This window comes from Hyperolius riggenbachi, chromosome 12, assembly GCF_040937935.1.
Source record: "Hyperolius riggenbachi isolate aHypRig1 chromosome 12, aHypRig1.pri, whole genome shotgun sequence".
Taxonomy (NCBI): Eukaryota; Metazoa; Chordata; class Amphibia; order Anura; family Hyperoliidae; genus Hyperolius; species Hyperolius riggenbachi.
Genome location: NC_090657.1, coordinates 101,615,457 through 101,629,717, shown reverse-complemented (window position 1 = coordinate 101,629,717; position 14,261 = coordinate 101,615,457). Strand labels below are relative to the sequence as shown.

Below are 14,261 nucleotides of genomic sequence, written 5' to 3'. Positions count from 1 at the left end.
TATTACCTTTCATGAGTGCCTCTCTCAGACTAAACTGCTGTTGCTGGTTAGCATGTGGCCTTCTAGTTGCACGGATACTGAGTACATAGCAAGAATCTCAGAACATCCCCCTAATCTAACTAATTCATCTCAAATCCCAGGTCCAGCTCCCATTTCACCATGAAGGGAGTTTTATGCCTAGTGCACACCATACAATTTTCTGCAAGATTTTCTGTAATTAGATTATTTTCTGTAAAGCCAATGACGGGTCCGTTGGCACCTCCCGCTGGGCGGGTTTTCAGCAGACAGTACAGCATGTGTACAGTCTGTCGGCGGACTGATAAGACTGTTTCTGAACGATCCGCCCGGCGGGAGGTGCCGACGGACCCGTAGTTGGCTGCAGTCAGGCGTGTGTAGGAGCCTTAAATTGCTAGGCAGATAGATGGTTAGATAGATAATTTCCAACATGTTGGAAATTATCTATCTGGCAGGTAAATCTTACAGAAAATCTTTTACAGAAAAGTGTATGGTGTGTACTAGTCATTAAGCCCCATCTACACGTTACGATTCTTTATACGATTCGATTACGATTCTATTTATGATCCGATTAAATCCGACATGTCCAATCGGGATTCGATTCAATTCGATTTGCCATTGCAAAACAATGAGGGTTGATTCTGAATAGAGTAAAACGAGGAAGCCATTACCTTTCGTTATAAGTCGTTAGAACAAGTACTCTCAAAATGACTTGTGAGCCTTTTTTAATTGTGTATCAGGCCTGTAGTTTTTATATAATGAATGTCAGGGCTTGGGATACTGGAAAACTAAAGACAGTAAGGCCTATTTTACCCTATACACTGAAAAATGGATGTGTTTAAACTTTCCAGAGCAGTGCATTGTGAAAGAAACTTTCAGTTAAAACATGTATAGTGGGAACTGAGCCATAGGAAAACAAAATCAATTGTGCTTTCAGATATAATAAGAGCAACTGATGAAGGCAGGGGATACAATCGACTTGTTCTCGTGCGCGTTTTCTGCACAGACAAACTGATTTACTTTAAACTGAGAACTCGTTTTTAACCTCCTTGGCGGTAACCCCGAACGTAGTTCGGGGTAAGCCGCCGGAGGGTGCCGCTCAGGCCCTGCTGGGCCGATTTGTTTAATTTTTTTTTTGCTGGACGCAGCTAGCACTTTGCTAGCTGCGCCAGCACCCCGATCGCCGCCGCCGCACGCCCGATCGCCGGTGCGGCGCGCCCCCAGACCCCGTGCGCTGCCTGGCCAATCAGTGCCAGGCAGCGCCGAAGGGTGGCCCGGGACTCCCAATGACGTCCTGACGTCGGTGACGTCATCCCGCCCGTCGCCATGGCGACGGGGGAAGCCCTCCAGGAAATCCCGTTCTTTGAACGGGATTTCCTGATCGGAGATCGCCGAAGGCGATCGAAGAGGGCGGGGGGATGCCGCTGAGCTGAGCTACATGATATAGAAAAAAAAAAATTAAAAAAAAACTGCTGCGCTCCCTCCTGGCAGATTTTTTTATACCACCAGGAGGGTTAATCAATGGGCTAGGTAACACTTAATGAGGTTTTCGAACGAGCAAAAAAATGACATCCTGCAGCATAATTCTGCACATTGTCTGCGTTTTCCCTATCTATTACATTAGCTGCTGTGAAAAAACGCGTGCGATTTTCTGCATATAAACCCACATGGGGTGCAGAAAAATGCGCACAGAAAACTGAAAGACAAGTGTGTCCCCTGCCTTAGTGTAAAAGGACCCTTAACCAGAGAAGACAGACTCGGCTATAATGATTCCTGAGCAAAGCCAGACTGAATGCTCAGACGGGGATTCTTATCAGAACTGCTAACAGGCAGATTTAGCAGAGAGTAATGAAACAAAGAGCAGATTAGGTGTTTACTGTCATGTTCCCACCTATTTATAAGATAAAATACATGAGGGTGCTTTGTCTCTGGTTCTCTTTATGTGCTCTAGGTCAACTAGGAAATAAGTACACCTATATTTTGAGCTCTGTCAGTATGTTGTAGTAATGCTTAAGAAGTATTTTACCTATATGGTCTCTTATTGCTTTATTAAGTATAATCTGTTGTAATTCTCTGCAGTGGGGTGTATTCGCTGGTTCTCCGCAATCTTTTCATCTCATCTCTCAGCCTGCAATCTCTGAAGGAGATCAGTGGCGGAATGGTGCTTGTCGAAGCAAATCCCAACCTCTGCTATCTGGACGATGTTCCTTGGACAAAAATCTTCAAGAACACCAGACAAGCAATGCTGAAGACCAGTAATATGCCGCAGAATGAGTGTGGTACGTTGCCATAGAAAACTTCTGTCTAGTCTTACAGGAAACTGATCATCATAAATCTAAGCTGCACACTGACTCCATTATTCGACTTCCTAGTGTTTGGTAGAATTTCTGACTATTGACCTGATTTTCTTTAGTTATGCCTAGACCTATATTCTGTACTTGTGTCCAGGAGCACTGTAGCCACCACCAATGCTGCCTTTATAAAGGATAGTAATCTATCTACAATCTCCTAACATAGTCCTTCTTTGCTGATGGGTTTTCCTTTAGGCAACATGTGTTGTGGTTGCACTATGCATCACTAGGTTTGGGTGACGACTACTTCAAGCAGACCTGTACCCAGAAACTGATCTAAATATAAAATAATAGCAAGCCGTAGCATTGTTTGTTACCCAGATTTCTATTATCTCTCTTCTTATTTGAGGCCGGTTTATCTGGCAGGTATGAAATGCCTCATAGGTTTTCATTGCTTTCGCGTTACCTTGCAGTAAAACATGGTAACGCAATGCAATGAAAACACTCCAGTGTGAAAGGGGCCTCATGATTACAGATTTCCCAGCAAGCTCCTGGTGGACCAGAACTCCAAATTTCTGTTTTGCAAGCTTTTTGGTCATTGGCCCTTTGGTTGGAGAATGCATAGATTAAATAAAAGCTTACTGTTCAGGTAGGCCACTGATAATTATTGCTACCTAGCTGACCATCAAAATAAAGCCTGGAAATAAAACAATGAATTAAAAAGAAAAATGAGAGTTGTGATACTTCAACAGTATGGGTTGCCTAATACTTGAAGGGGAACTTTAGCGTAAACAAACATACTGTCATTAAGTTACATTAGTTATGTTAATTAAAATAGATAGGTAATGTAATCTCTTACCCACCCTGTTTTAAAAGAACAGGCAAATGTTTGTGGTTTCATGGGGGCAGCCATCTTTTTGGTTGAAAGGAGGTGACAGGGAGCAAGAGACACAGTTCTAACTGTCCTGTGTCCTGATCACCCCTCCCAGCTGCACACGCTAGGCTTCAAATCTCAAATTCAAAATAAAAAAAACAAATTTGTGCCAAAACAGCAGAAGCAAAACAACTACATCAGAAATCCCATCATGCATTGCACAGCATCAGGGGAAAAATGCAGGGGCAGTTTTCTTCTGTGCAGCTAAAATTGAGGTTTAATGATTGAGTTCTGATGCTGTGAAACTGTTAAAGAAACACCAAGCCTTTTCAGTGCTGCTGAGTAGATTTTTAGTCTGGAGGTTCACTTTAAGGAAATCCACCAAGAACCATGGCTTATTAATAAGGACTGTTACAAGTGACAGTAGGATGAATTCATGCACAGATCTTGTAAACCAAGAGAATGAGTAAACTACATACACACACTAGCTTTTCATCCTGGACATCTTGGTTCTATGGGTAGATGGTATATAACCAATGAATCATAGCACATGGACTGTCATAACCAATAGTATGTTACGTTGGCACATTTCCTAGTGGTTTTGGGTCACCATGAGCGACTTGGGTATTTTGTTGATGTTGGCACATTGTAGTCTGCACTCTGGGTAGTTTAGTCCTTGTTATTAGACTTTTTAGTATTTTCATTAGCGTTTGTAAAAACATAACTTCATTCTCTTTCAGAAAAAGAGGGACATGTGTGTTTCGAGCTGTGTGCTAATGCCGAATGCTGGGGCTTTGGTCCAAGTCAGTGTTTCCTTTGCAATGGTCTGCTTCGTGGCCATGACTGTGTGGCATCATGCAACGTGGAGGAAGGGTAAGTATTCATCCTCACATTAAAAGGTCATTCAAACCCATATTTTCTTCCAGGATACATACGATATATATTTTTGATTTTGATACACATATAGAGGCCCCCCACTGCTGGTAGTCACAAGGCTTCCCAACAGTACCAGACAATTGAACAGGAGATGGGATACATTTCTACTTCATCGTATTGGCTCAGCTCCTCTTCCTGTAGCGTGGCTGCGCAGATTCCGTGCAAGCCCGCCCATGCACAGTAAGCCGGAGCCGCTTATGTACGAGCAGCTTCATGCTACTGCTCATGCGCAGCCGTGTTCACACGACTACTGCATGGCAGGGCTCATGACAGAGGAATAGCGCGGTCCTGATCTGGAAGGAAGCCGCGCTCAGTGACAGGGGACATGAAAGCACAGAGGAAAGCCTCAGTAGGATCCTGAGGCTTCCCTTTCTTCAGGTAAGTATCTGATTTTGCCGTGATTAATCTGCGTATTAAAGTGATCCTGAGCTGAAGCTTGGGAGCGCTTTAATAAAACAAATTATATGGTTTTGTTGAGCTGGAACTATATTTCTGAGAGTATGCATAAAATGTGGATACAAATTGTTTCATAACATTGGTTCTGTGATCCGCAGTTTTGTACATTTGAAATGACCAAATTATTTTGAAAAGAGGTTAAGAATCTCATCAATACTAAATTACTAATCCATTGTGAGATATCCCCATAGAATAGCATGTATAGAACCGCTAATCGCGATCGCTGCCAAAACGCTACAGTGCCCAGTGATTTTTCCGTGTTAATCGTGGAAAAATCACTTGCTAATAATCGCTAGCGATTTTAGATGTGAACAGTGAATATACTATAACTAGATAATCACTGCTGAAACTATATGACCAAATCCATGCGTACTTGTGTGGTATGATAAATCCTGTTAAGTTAAAAAATGTAAGTTAAAACTAGATGGTATTATTTGTGATCATACCACATGATGTTGGTTTGAAAATACTAGAGATATAATCGTCAGTCTCCCCTGGTGTATAGAAAGTGTACAGAGTCTGGGGAACCTGAAACCTGATTTTAAATTGCAGCAGTTCAAATTTTTACATTTTAAGCAATCAAAGAAAGTGGCTGTTTGTTTCTGTAATAATAAGTTGAACATCTTTCATTGGAATAGCAGCATGTTGGCTCTTTCAAGCCAACATAATCAAAATAAGCTGAACTAAAAGAACAGTATGGTGGCTCCTGAAAGGAAACCTGAGGTGACAGGGATATGGAGGCTGAAATGTTTATTTCCTTTTAAAAAATGCACATTGCCTGGCTGTCCTGCTGATCCCCTGCATCTAATACTTAAAGCCATAGACCCTGAACAAGCATGCGAAGCAGATGTCTATGACAAATCTGATAAAGATTAGCTGCATGCTTGTTTCAGGTGTGTGAATCTTCTGACCAGAAAGATCAACACAACTGCCAGGCAACTGGTATTATATATATTAAATGGAAATAAATATGGCAGTTTCCATAGGTCTCACACCTCAGGTTCCTTTCAAAGAAGCGGTAGAATAATAAGGGCCTGTTTCCACTACACGCAGATTGGATGCAGAATGGATGCAGAAAAACTGACTCCAATGAATGCTTATGGGAAAATCTGCATCAGAATAATCACGTTTAGTGGAAACAGACCCATAGGAATTTATTAGAGTCAGTTTTTCTGCATCCAATCTGCATCAAATCTGTGTGTAGTGGAAACAGGCCCTAAGCTGAACATTTTTTCGGTCGAATAACAGTATGTTGTCTCTTTCAAGCCAATATAATTGAATTACAGAGATTGTCCATGTTTGCACCACTTTTCTCAGCACCTGTTGCGATAAATAAGCCCTGTTGTGTCGTTATAATTACTGTGCCTTCTGCTGGCTGAAAAATTAAGTTGAATCTTTTCAGAGACACAAGTCAAGAGGATATGTATCCACAAGAAAAAAATAATGTTTCAAATGAGCAAGGTAAACAGCTAAACAGGGATGATGAACTAGGCAGGGGAGCAGACTGGTGCAGGGGGTGTGGGAGGAGCAAGGTGGGCCTTCCACTGAAACCCCCTGCCAGTTTCCCTTATGAGGGCAGCAGGAACCAGCATTGGTACTTGAAAAATCCAGGCAGTGCTTTTTGTAGGTGGGTTCACATGACTTTTGAAGTTGAGGCGAGTATGAATGGGGGTTTAGGGGAAGGAGGGATTATTTAGAGACAAAATCCAATAATTTGACCTTTAAACAATAAAGAGTGAAACTTAAAGTGTACCTGTATGGGGGGAAAAGTGCTCCAAATAGATATTTCAGTCAGGAAGCCTCTGGAGTATCCAGAGTATCACCTCCCCCCCCCCCTCCTCCCCCCCAAACCTCCTCGAGGTCCTGGAGCTTGAACGCACTGCACAGACACTGAACGGCACAATGCTGCTCGGGCTTGGCTTCTTTCCACCAAGACTGAGCAGCTACATACTACTGCACTGCCACAAGCCTTCATGCACCTGCACTATGTGGAGCACTCGTTCATGGACAGGAGCATGGCTGCAAACTTTATAGGGTCCCGGTGAGAAGCAATGGTGGGAAGGAGGATGTTGGAAGCCTGTGAAGAAACCAGAAGGTCTCTCTCTACTGAAGTAAGTATTTGACGTTTCCATTTTTCACAGGTTTTCTTTAAATGAAACAAGCTTAAAACTTGGATAATTGAAATCAAAAGGGTGTCAATTGAACCACAACCTATTTGTGTGCTAAAGTATGTCTATTACAAAGTGACCGGTCCTCCATAACAAGTCTGTTTGTGTTTCCGGCAGGGAGCCAAGAGAAGTTATTATTGAATCCCGCTGTGTGGCCTGCTACCAAGAGTGCTTGCCTCAGAATGCATCAACCACATGTTCAGGCCCCGTAAGTGTGTCATGTGTCCTTTATGTCATAAGTTTCCAAAAAATGTTAACTTGCTGCTTATAGCCTCATACAATCCCTTTTCCCTTTCAGAGTGCAGACCAATGTGTCGAGTGTGCCCATTACAAAGATGGCTCCACATGTGTGAATCAGTGTCCAAGCGGAAAGAAGGTGGACTCGTTCCTGCCCATATGGAAATACGCAGACAAGGATGGGATCTGTCAGATGTGCCCTGTAAACTGCACCCATCAGTAAGTGGCATCGGGTGCGGGCCAGTAACAGTGTTTGATATGATGACAGCAGACCCCCAGGTGCTGTCCCTCCAAGTGTAAAATGTCCACCTCAGTGCCTGTGTGCAGTGTGAGTTCTCACCTGTCCCACTGGCGTGACTCCCGGCCTCCTACGCCGTCACCGCATGTGGTACCCGGGGTATTGGCAGATATGGGGGTGACAGCAGAAGACAACAGGGAGTTGCGCCAGCAGGACAGGTTAGAATTTACACTGCAGGGCATCGGGGGTGAGGGATTAGGGGGTTACATTTTGAAGGGGTTCAGGCAGGTGGCGTAGGCAGCATTGCTAGGCCAATTCTGGATAGATTTCTTGCTGAAATCTATCGGGCATCGATCTGTGGTGTATGGCAGGCAACAGATCTCTCTCATAGTCAATCTGCAATTTATGGGCACCTGAAAGTGAACCCAAAGTGAGAGCGATATGGAAGCTGCCATAATTATTTCCTTTTGCGAAATACCAGTTGCCTGGCATCCTGCCAATCTTCTGCCTCTAACACTTTTAGCCATAGACCCTGAACAAGCATACAGCAGATCAGGTGTTTGTAACAATATTAGCTGCATGCTTGTTTCTGGTGTTATTCAGACACTACTGCAGCAAAATAGACCAGCAGGGCTGCCAGGCAATGTGCATTATTTAAAAGTAAATAAATATGGCAGCCTTCATATCACTCTCACCTCGGGTTCACTTTAAAGAGAACCCGAGGTGTGTTAAAAGAATGTTATCTGCATACAGAGGCTGGATCTGCCTATACAGCCCAGCCTTTGTTGCTATCCCAAACCCCCCTAAGGTCCTCCTGCACTCTGCAATCCCTCATAAATCACAGCCATGCTGTGAGGCTGTGTTTACATCTGTAGTGTCAGTCTCAGCTGCTCCCCCGCCTCCTGCATAGCTCCGGTCCCTGCCCCCGTCCCTTCCCTCCAATCAACAGGGAGGGAAGGGATGCAGGCTGGGCCCGGAGTTCTGCAGGAAGCGGGGAGAGCAGCAGACTGACACTATAGAGATAAACACAGCCAGCTCTGACAAGCTGTTTGTCAGCAGCACGGCTGTGATTTATGAGAAATTGCAGAGTGCAGGGGGACCTCAGGGGAGTTTGGGATAGCAACAGAGGCTGGGCTGTATAGGCAGATCCAGCCTCTGTATGCAGATAACATTCTTCAAACCCACCTCGGGTTCTCTTTAAGTTACAACAGTGTCACGCCCCCTCTAAATAAACAATAGCTTCTAACAAAGCAGCACAAAAATAGGGTTTAAAATGGGTATAGTTTTAAACCATAAAACATAACCTTTAATACATCACTATACACACTGTAAACCCTCATTTTGTGCTGTTTTGTTGGAGAGTTAACGTGTGCAGACACCTCACATTTATTTTACACCAATTTACATTGTGAATTATGCAGATTGCTTAGCTCATGCAGCAGCCTGTTATGCAAGCGCAGACACGGGGGAGTTACACAAATTGCTTAGCATGTTGTATGCATGGGCAACCGGTATTGTTTAACTACTTGACGACCGCCCCACGCCAATGGGCGTGGCCGCGGCGGGAGCCCCAGGACCGCCTAACGCCAATTGGCGTCAAGTCCTGGGGCACTAATTTGCATGCGATCGCGCGCACGCTGCGCGCGCATCTCATGCTTGGGGGGGGCGGAGCTCCGCCCCCTCTTCAGTCTCTGAGCGGCTATTGCCGCTCAGGAGACTGTTAGACGCCGAGATCGCTGTCTATTTACACAGCGCAGCGCTGCACTGGGGACAGTCGTGTGACACGGCTGTCCCCCTGGGGGACAAGAGAGCGATCGGCAGTGATAGGCTGATGCCTATCACAGCCGATCTCTGTGATAGGCTGGCTGGGGGAGGGAGGGAAGCTGGCTGGGGGAGGCAGAGGAAAGGTTTTTTTTTTTTTTTTTTTCAAGCAAACATAAATATTTATTAAAAAAATTAAATAAACAACTGGGGGGCGATCAGACCCCACCAACAGGGAGCTCTGTTGGTGGGGGGGAAAAGGGGGGGGGGGGGGATCACTCGTGTTCTGTGTTGTGCAGCCCTGCAGCTGTGCCTTAAAGCTGCAGTGGCCATTTTAGCCAAATGTGCCTGGTCTTTAGGGGGGTTTACCACTGTGGTCCTCAAGTGGTTAAAAGAAAATAAACATGGTAGCCTCCATATGCTTCACGCTTCATGTTACCTTTAAGTTGCCCTAACTGCACACATTAAGTTTACCGTCCTTTTGTGAATCTACCCCACTTGAGAGCATCAAGGCTCTCACTCCATTTTTGACATGGTGAACCCTCAGTACAGCCCCATTCATTAGAAATATAATATCTGTATTATTATACAGCAGAGTCCCCGATATCCGGCACCAGCGGGGATCGCCTGATGCCGGATACATGTGCTTGTCTGTTGCTTGAGCAACCGGTCTAAAAAGCCCAAACCTCCCCCCAAAAAAACTCACGAGCCTCCAGCGACGTCTTGCAGTCTTCCCCTTGCTCCTAGCAGCTTTCCGGTGGCCTCTGTGCACGGACCTGACCCGCCGGGAGCTGAGCATGGATGCCGGAAGCTGCTAGAAGCTGCGGGAAGGCTGCAAGGCATCACTGGAGGCTCAGTAAGTATTTAAAAGGCTGCAAACACCCCCAAAAACAGAGTCCCCGTTATCCCTTAGGCATGCCGGTTAGTTGAGACTTCTGTTTGCCTGAATTCCGGATAACGAGGACTTTGCTGTAATAAGAAGAATAATATCTTCACTAACTGAAGACAAGCTCTGATTGTGTAAACTGCTCATGAAAGCTTGGCTAAGGAACAGATTATGTAAAGTCAGGAGCTTGGGAAACTGTGAAAGTAGAAATTAGTGGCTTCTCACATTGATTAGCTATATAAGAAACATGACTTATTGGATGACGGCGGTGAACAGACTGTACTGTTTTATAGAGACAATCGTCCTTTGAAACAAATAAATCGTTATCTTTTAACAAAATGCAAAAAGTACACAGTGTCCAGGCCTTGTTTGGCATCAAGGACACAACTGGAAAGATTGTTTACCATTTGTATTCTCACAGATAGGCTCATCCCCAGATTCTGCTGCCAAAGACTAGGAAAACAGCCTGACCTGCCAGAAAGGCAGAATAGATATACAGCTGCCCACCTTTCCATGCTGGGTGCTGGAACTGATGGATGCAGGATCTTTTCCAAATCTCAAAGCAAAGTTCGTTTTTTTCAGTCCACACACCAGACATGTTGTCTGCCATACAATCAAATTCCATTTAACCACTGCGCTGTGTTTATTATGCAGCCTGCAACCTTACCCTGCATTGCACTCCACTCTAATCAGAAATGCTGCTGCTGTAATCAATCTTATCTCAGTCAGCCTGGCTCTATTTGGTACATTGCTGAAGATAAGGAAACGTGTCATCTCCCCTCCCACATTCCTGCTCCTCACTGATTAGCTGAGCGCAGTTCAGTGTGACACGAGGCTGAGAAGGGAGAAGCTGCTGAAATATGATCTATGCTTTACTCACATGTGTTTACAAAGCAAGCTAGATATGACTGTGCATTTTTTAAGAGAAAACAAAAAAAAGTAGGGGAGGGAATGGCATCATGATTGGCTTCAGTCAGAGGGAATAAAAATGGGAAATGCCAGGAACTGTTTTTTCTTACTATATACAATTCACTGAAATCAAAATGTGGACAGTACAATGCATATATTATGTAAGTAGAACAGGTATTATACAGTATTTTTTCAAGTGGTAGTTATCCAGCATGTGTTCATAGATTTATGCTAGCCACACATGCTACGGTCTCATTGTACCACCTTGTACCATTTCTGTATAGTATGTGGATCACCTGCGCTATCTGTCCAGGTTATGCTAACCTTGCTGCACAGCGGTCTTTGGTAAGATCACACAAGCATTGTACAATGATGTTGGAAGGTTTGTTAGTTCCATTGCAATGGAAAAGTGTCTAATTAGTAGTCACAGAATACATTATCTACCATTCTTGCTGATTGGCCAAACCAATCACCAAAACCCTCAAACTCAACTGCCCACTGTTGCCAAGGAGTTTAACCACCTGAGGACTGCAGTGTTAAATGCCCCTACCGACCAGGCTGTTTTTTGTTGCGCTGGGCTGTGCAGGCTTTTCAGCCTTCTGCACAGCCCAGCTATGGAGCCCAGCGATCTGACTCGCCTCCTTTTTTTGTCCCTTAGGGCAGGGCTTTTAAATCTTTTCACTAATTGTACCACTTTTATTACCTGAACATTTAGAAGTACCACCCGTGGGCCTGCACAGTAGAGCGGCCCCGATCAGGCTCGGCTGTTTCCACCAGAATCAAAGCAGAGAGCTGCTACGGCGTATGCGGGTATGCTGACAAGGAGATCTTTGGGCGTCCTTTTGCTGGATCCCCTCTACTGTGGAGGAAAGTGGAAGCCTCTTTAGCCCCCGAGGTCCTCGCTGTGCTGCCCTGCAGAATAGTTCAGACCTCAGATCAGCAGTAACCCCACTGTCACTGTGCACCGATTGCCTGGCTGTCTCTTCACCACTGATCTGAGGTCTGAAGTATGCCGCAAGGCAGCACAGCGAGAACAAGGGGAGCTGAACTTGGTGGAGGCAAGATGGGATGATGACAAGTGGCAGACAAACCTGGTGTGTACCGCCTGGCCTGGCCGTTAAGTAGTTAAAGGACATCCGAAGTGAAAATAAACAAATAAAGTAAACAATTGTATCTATCCTCCTCCTCCTCCTAAAAATGACTTTTTAAGATATTCCACAGATTTATTTTAATATTTAAATGTACTTTTTAAGTTTTTACGGTTTTATTGTTTTTGCTCAATGACACATTCATTGAAGTATGCCAAAGCTAAAATGTATGAACTATTGACCCTTTGTATCTCTTCCCTGCTCTCAGAAGCCATTTTCTGCTAGGAAAGTCTTTTATAGTTGTAATTTCCTATCAGTGAGGGGCACACTGTAGTCTGACCCAGTCCTGACTTAGACAGGAACTGCCACTTACATACCTGATGTTTAACTCTTTCAGGCAGAGAAAAAAAAGAGCACAGCAGTTATTTGTGTGCTAGGCACTGTACATACCCATGTCTATCTCATCATGTCACATGTCACCTTGGGTATCCTTTAATTTGTGTTCATGGCAAACACATAGCCAGCTGTGTCATGCAGAGAGAAATGAGGCTACCGACATATCTGACTACATCAATTCCAGCATTTACAGCTGTACGGACTCTGGTGAAAGCAAATTTTTTTCTTAGAAAGGCATTTATTGTTTTTATGAAGGTATAATAACTGTAAAAAGTCATTTTAAATGGCAATAATGTTTATTAGATGTATTTACACATAGAAACTCCTGCTCATGTTTTTCCTTCTCTGAAGTATGCATAGAGTTCCAGGGGGCATTTATAGTAATATAACCACAGACAGTCCTAGACCCAAGCAGATCTGCTTTCCAGAACCAGATATCTATCTACTCTTGGCAGACATATAATGGGGCCCCAGGCAAGGTAGTAGATGTGGGGCCCCCTTGTGGTCCTTTTGGGAAGCTGAAGTGGAGAGATGTTGAAGATGGTGGCAGGTGGGCCCCATGCACCTGCCTAGGTTGCCTGGTGGATGATCCTGCTCTGACTTTTGGTATTTCAGAGAACTAGCAGAAAGAAGTAAAGTCTGAATGAGTTTCTGTAAGTAGATAAACAGCCCTTTTTAATGGTCTTTTGACACCCACTTATTTATAACTGGTATCCCTGATAGTGTTGATCAAAGGGTTCAACATCAATAATGTACCCTATTGACCAGGCTGTGCCTTCAAAGCATTGTGTGGAGAATATTTAGAAAGCAAACTTATACCTGAAGGTAACGGTTCCCTAGTTTTTCATACTTATACTGCTGTGTTCAAAACAAGTATGCCAGCTTGATGGAAACTAATCACATTCAGATACAGGGTTGTTAACCTTCTTGGCGGTTATCACGAGTCAGGCTCAGGGTGGAAAAAACAAGCCAGGAACAGTAACCCCAAGTGTGACTTGTGGTAGCCGCCGGCAGGACTGTGCAGAGCATTGCGTGCAGTGGGTGTTTTCACTCACTTCCTGGGGGAGCGAGATAACGGCAGCCATTCCCCTTTCGTCATCTAAGTCTCTACATCCCTCAGGTGAGATCGGCGTTTGTCGTCATGATGACAGACTGCGATCTCACTTCAGGGTTACAACGCCGCCCAGAGGATGGAGGGAGAACTGCAGCGATAGATCCCAGGGAGGTGAGTAAGTGATGCAGGTCTCTCTGTGGTGTGATTTTTTTTCCAGGTTTTTGGGTCTAAAAGCCTGCAAAAAATTGAACCGCTTTTAGACCCTAAAATCCAGAAAGAATCATCCTGCCAGGGGGGTTAAAGGATGCCTATAGCTTGCTTATTTTTGAATGAAGAGCCACTATGCCTTGAGCGTTTAGCATCTGTACACATGCTAGATTAAAGTCGCCGCAAACAAATGAGCAACACCGCACAACGAGTCTTTCAAACAACATTGTGCACATGCCGATATTTCAAACGACTATGTCATTTAAATACTGCGGACGGAAGTGACATTTTGCATGACATGCGTGGATGCTGTGGAACTTTTGAACTACATTGTACACACCTGGCCAACTGCACAATATCTGCCCAACAGCTGTGTGAGTTAATCCGCCAGGTGGATTGGGCAAAATGCCCGATGTCGATAGCTCATCATTGTCATTTGGCTACAGTTTTTGCCTTGATTGTAGGTCGATACGGCGAAACCTGTTGTTCCTTGGACATTTCCTTGGACATTTCCAAGACTTTTGTATAGCGTGTGTACGTAGCTTTACACAGCTGTTCACTATAGTTGGCCAGTAAAGATACTATTTTCACTAACTTCTCCTGTTTCTGAACAAAAGTGTGAATCTAAAACTGTTTTTGTGACACAGGTGCGAAAAGCAAGACGAGAGAGGATGCCCCATTATTGTGAGCAACAGGTGAGCGTCATTGTGGCGTATAGATAAAATGTACTGCATGTCATATCTTC

At 44.4% G+C, this 14,261-nt stretch overlaps 1 protein-coding gene across 1 annotated transcript in view; it reads left to right on the top strand.

The window, feature by feature from the left end:
* Window positions 1–14,261, top strand: part of ERBB2 (erb-b2 receptor tyrosine kinase 2) — a 188,202-nt gene that overhangs the window by 145,321 nt on the left and 28,620 nt on the right. Inside the window, exons 12-16 of the mRNA XM_068262978.1 lie at window positions 2,095–2,294; window positions 3,921–4,053; window positions 6,858–6,948; window positions 7,039–7,196; window positions 14,164–14,211. Coding sequence (XP_068119079.1) covers window positions 2,095–2,294; window positions 3,921–4,053; window positions 6,858–6,948; window positions 7,039–7,196; window positions 14,164–14,211 — 630 coding nt within the window. The remainder of the gene's footprint in view (window positions 1–2,094; window positions 2,295–3,920; window positions 4,054–6,857; window positions 6,949–7,038; window positions 7,197–14,163; window positions 14,212–14,261) is intronic.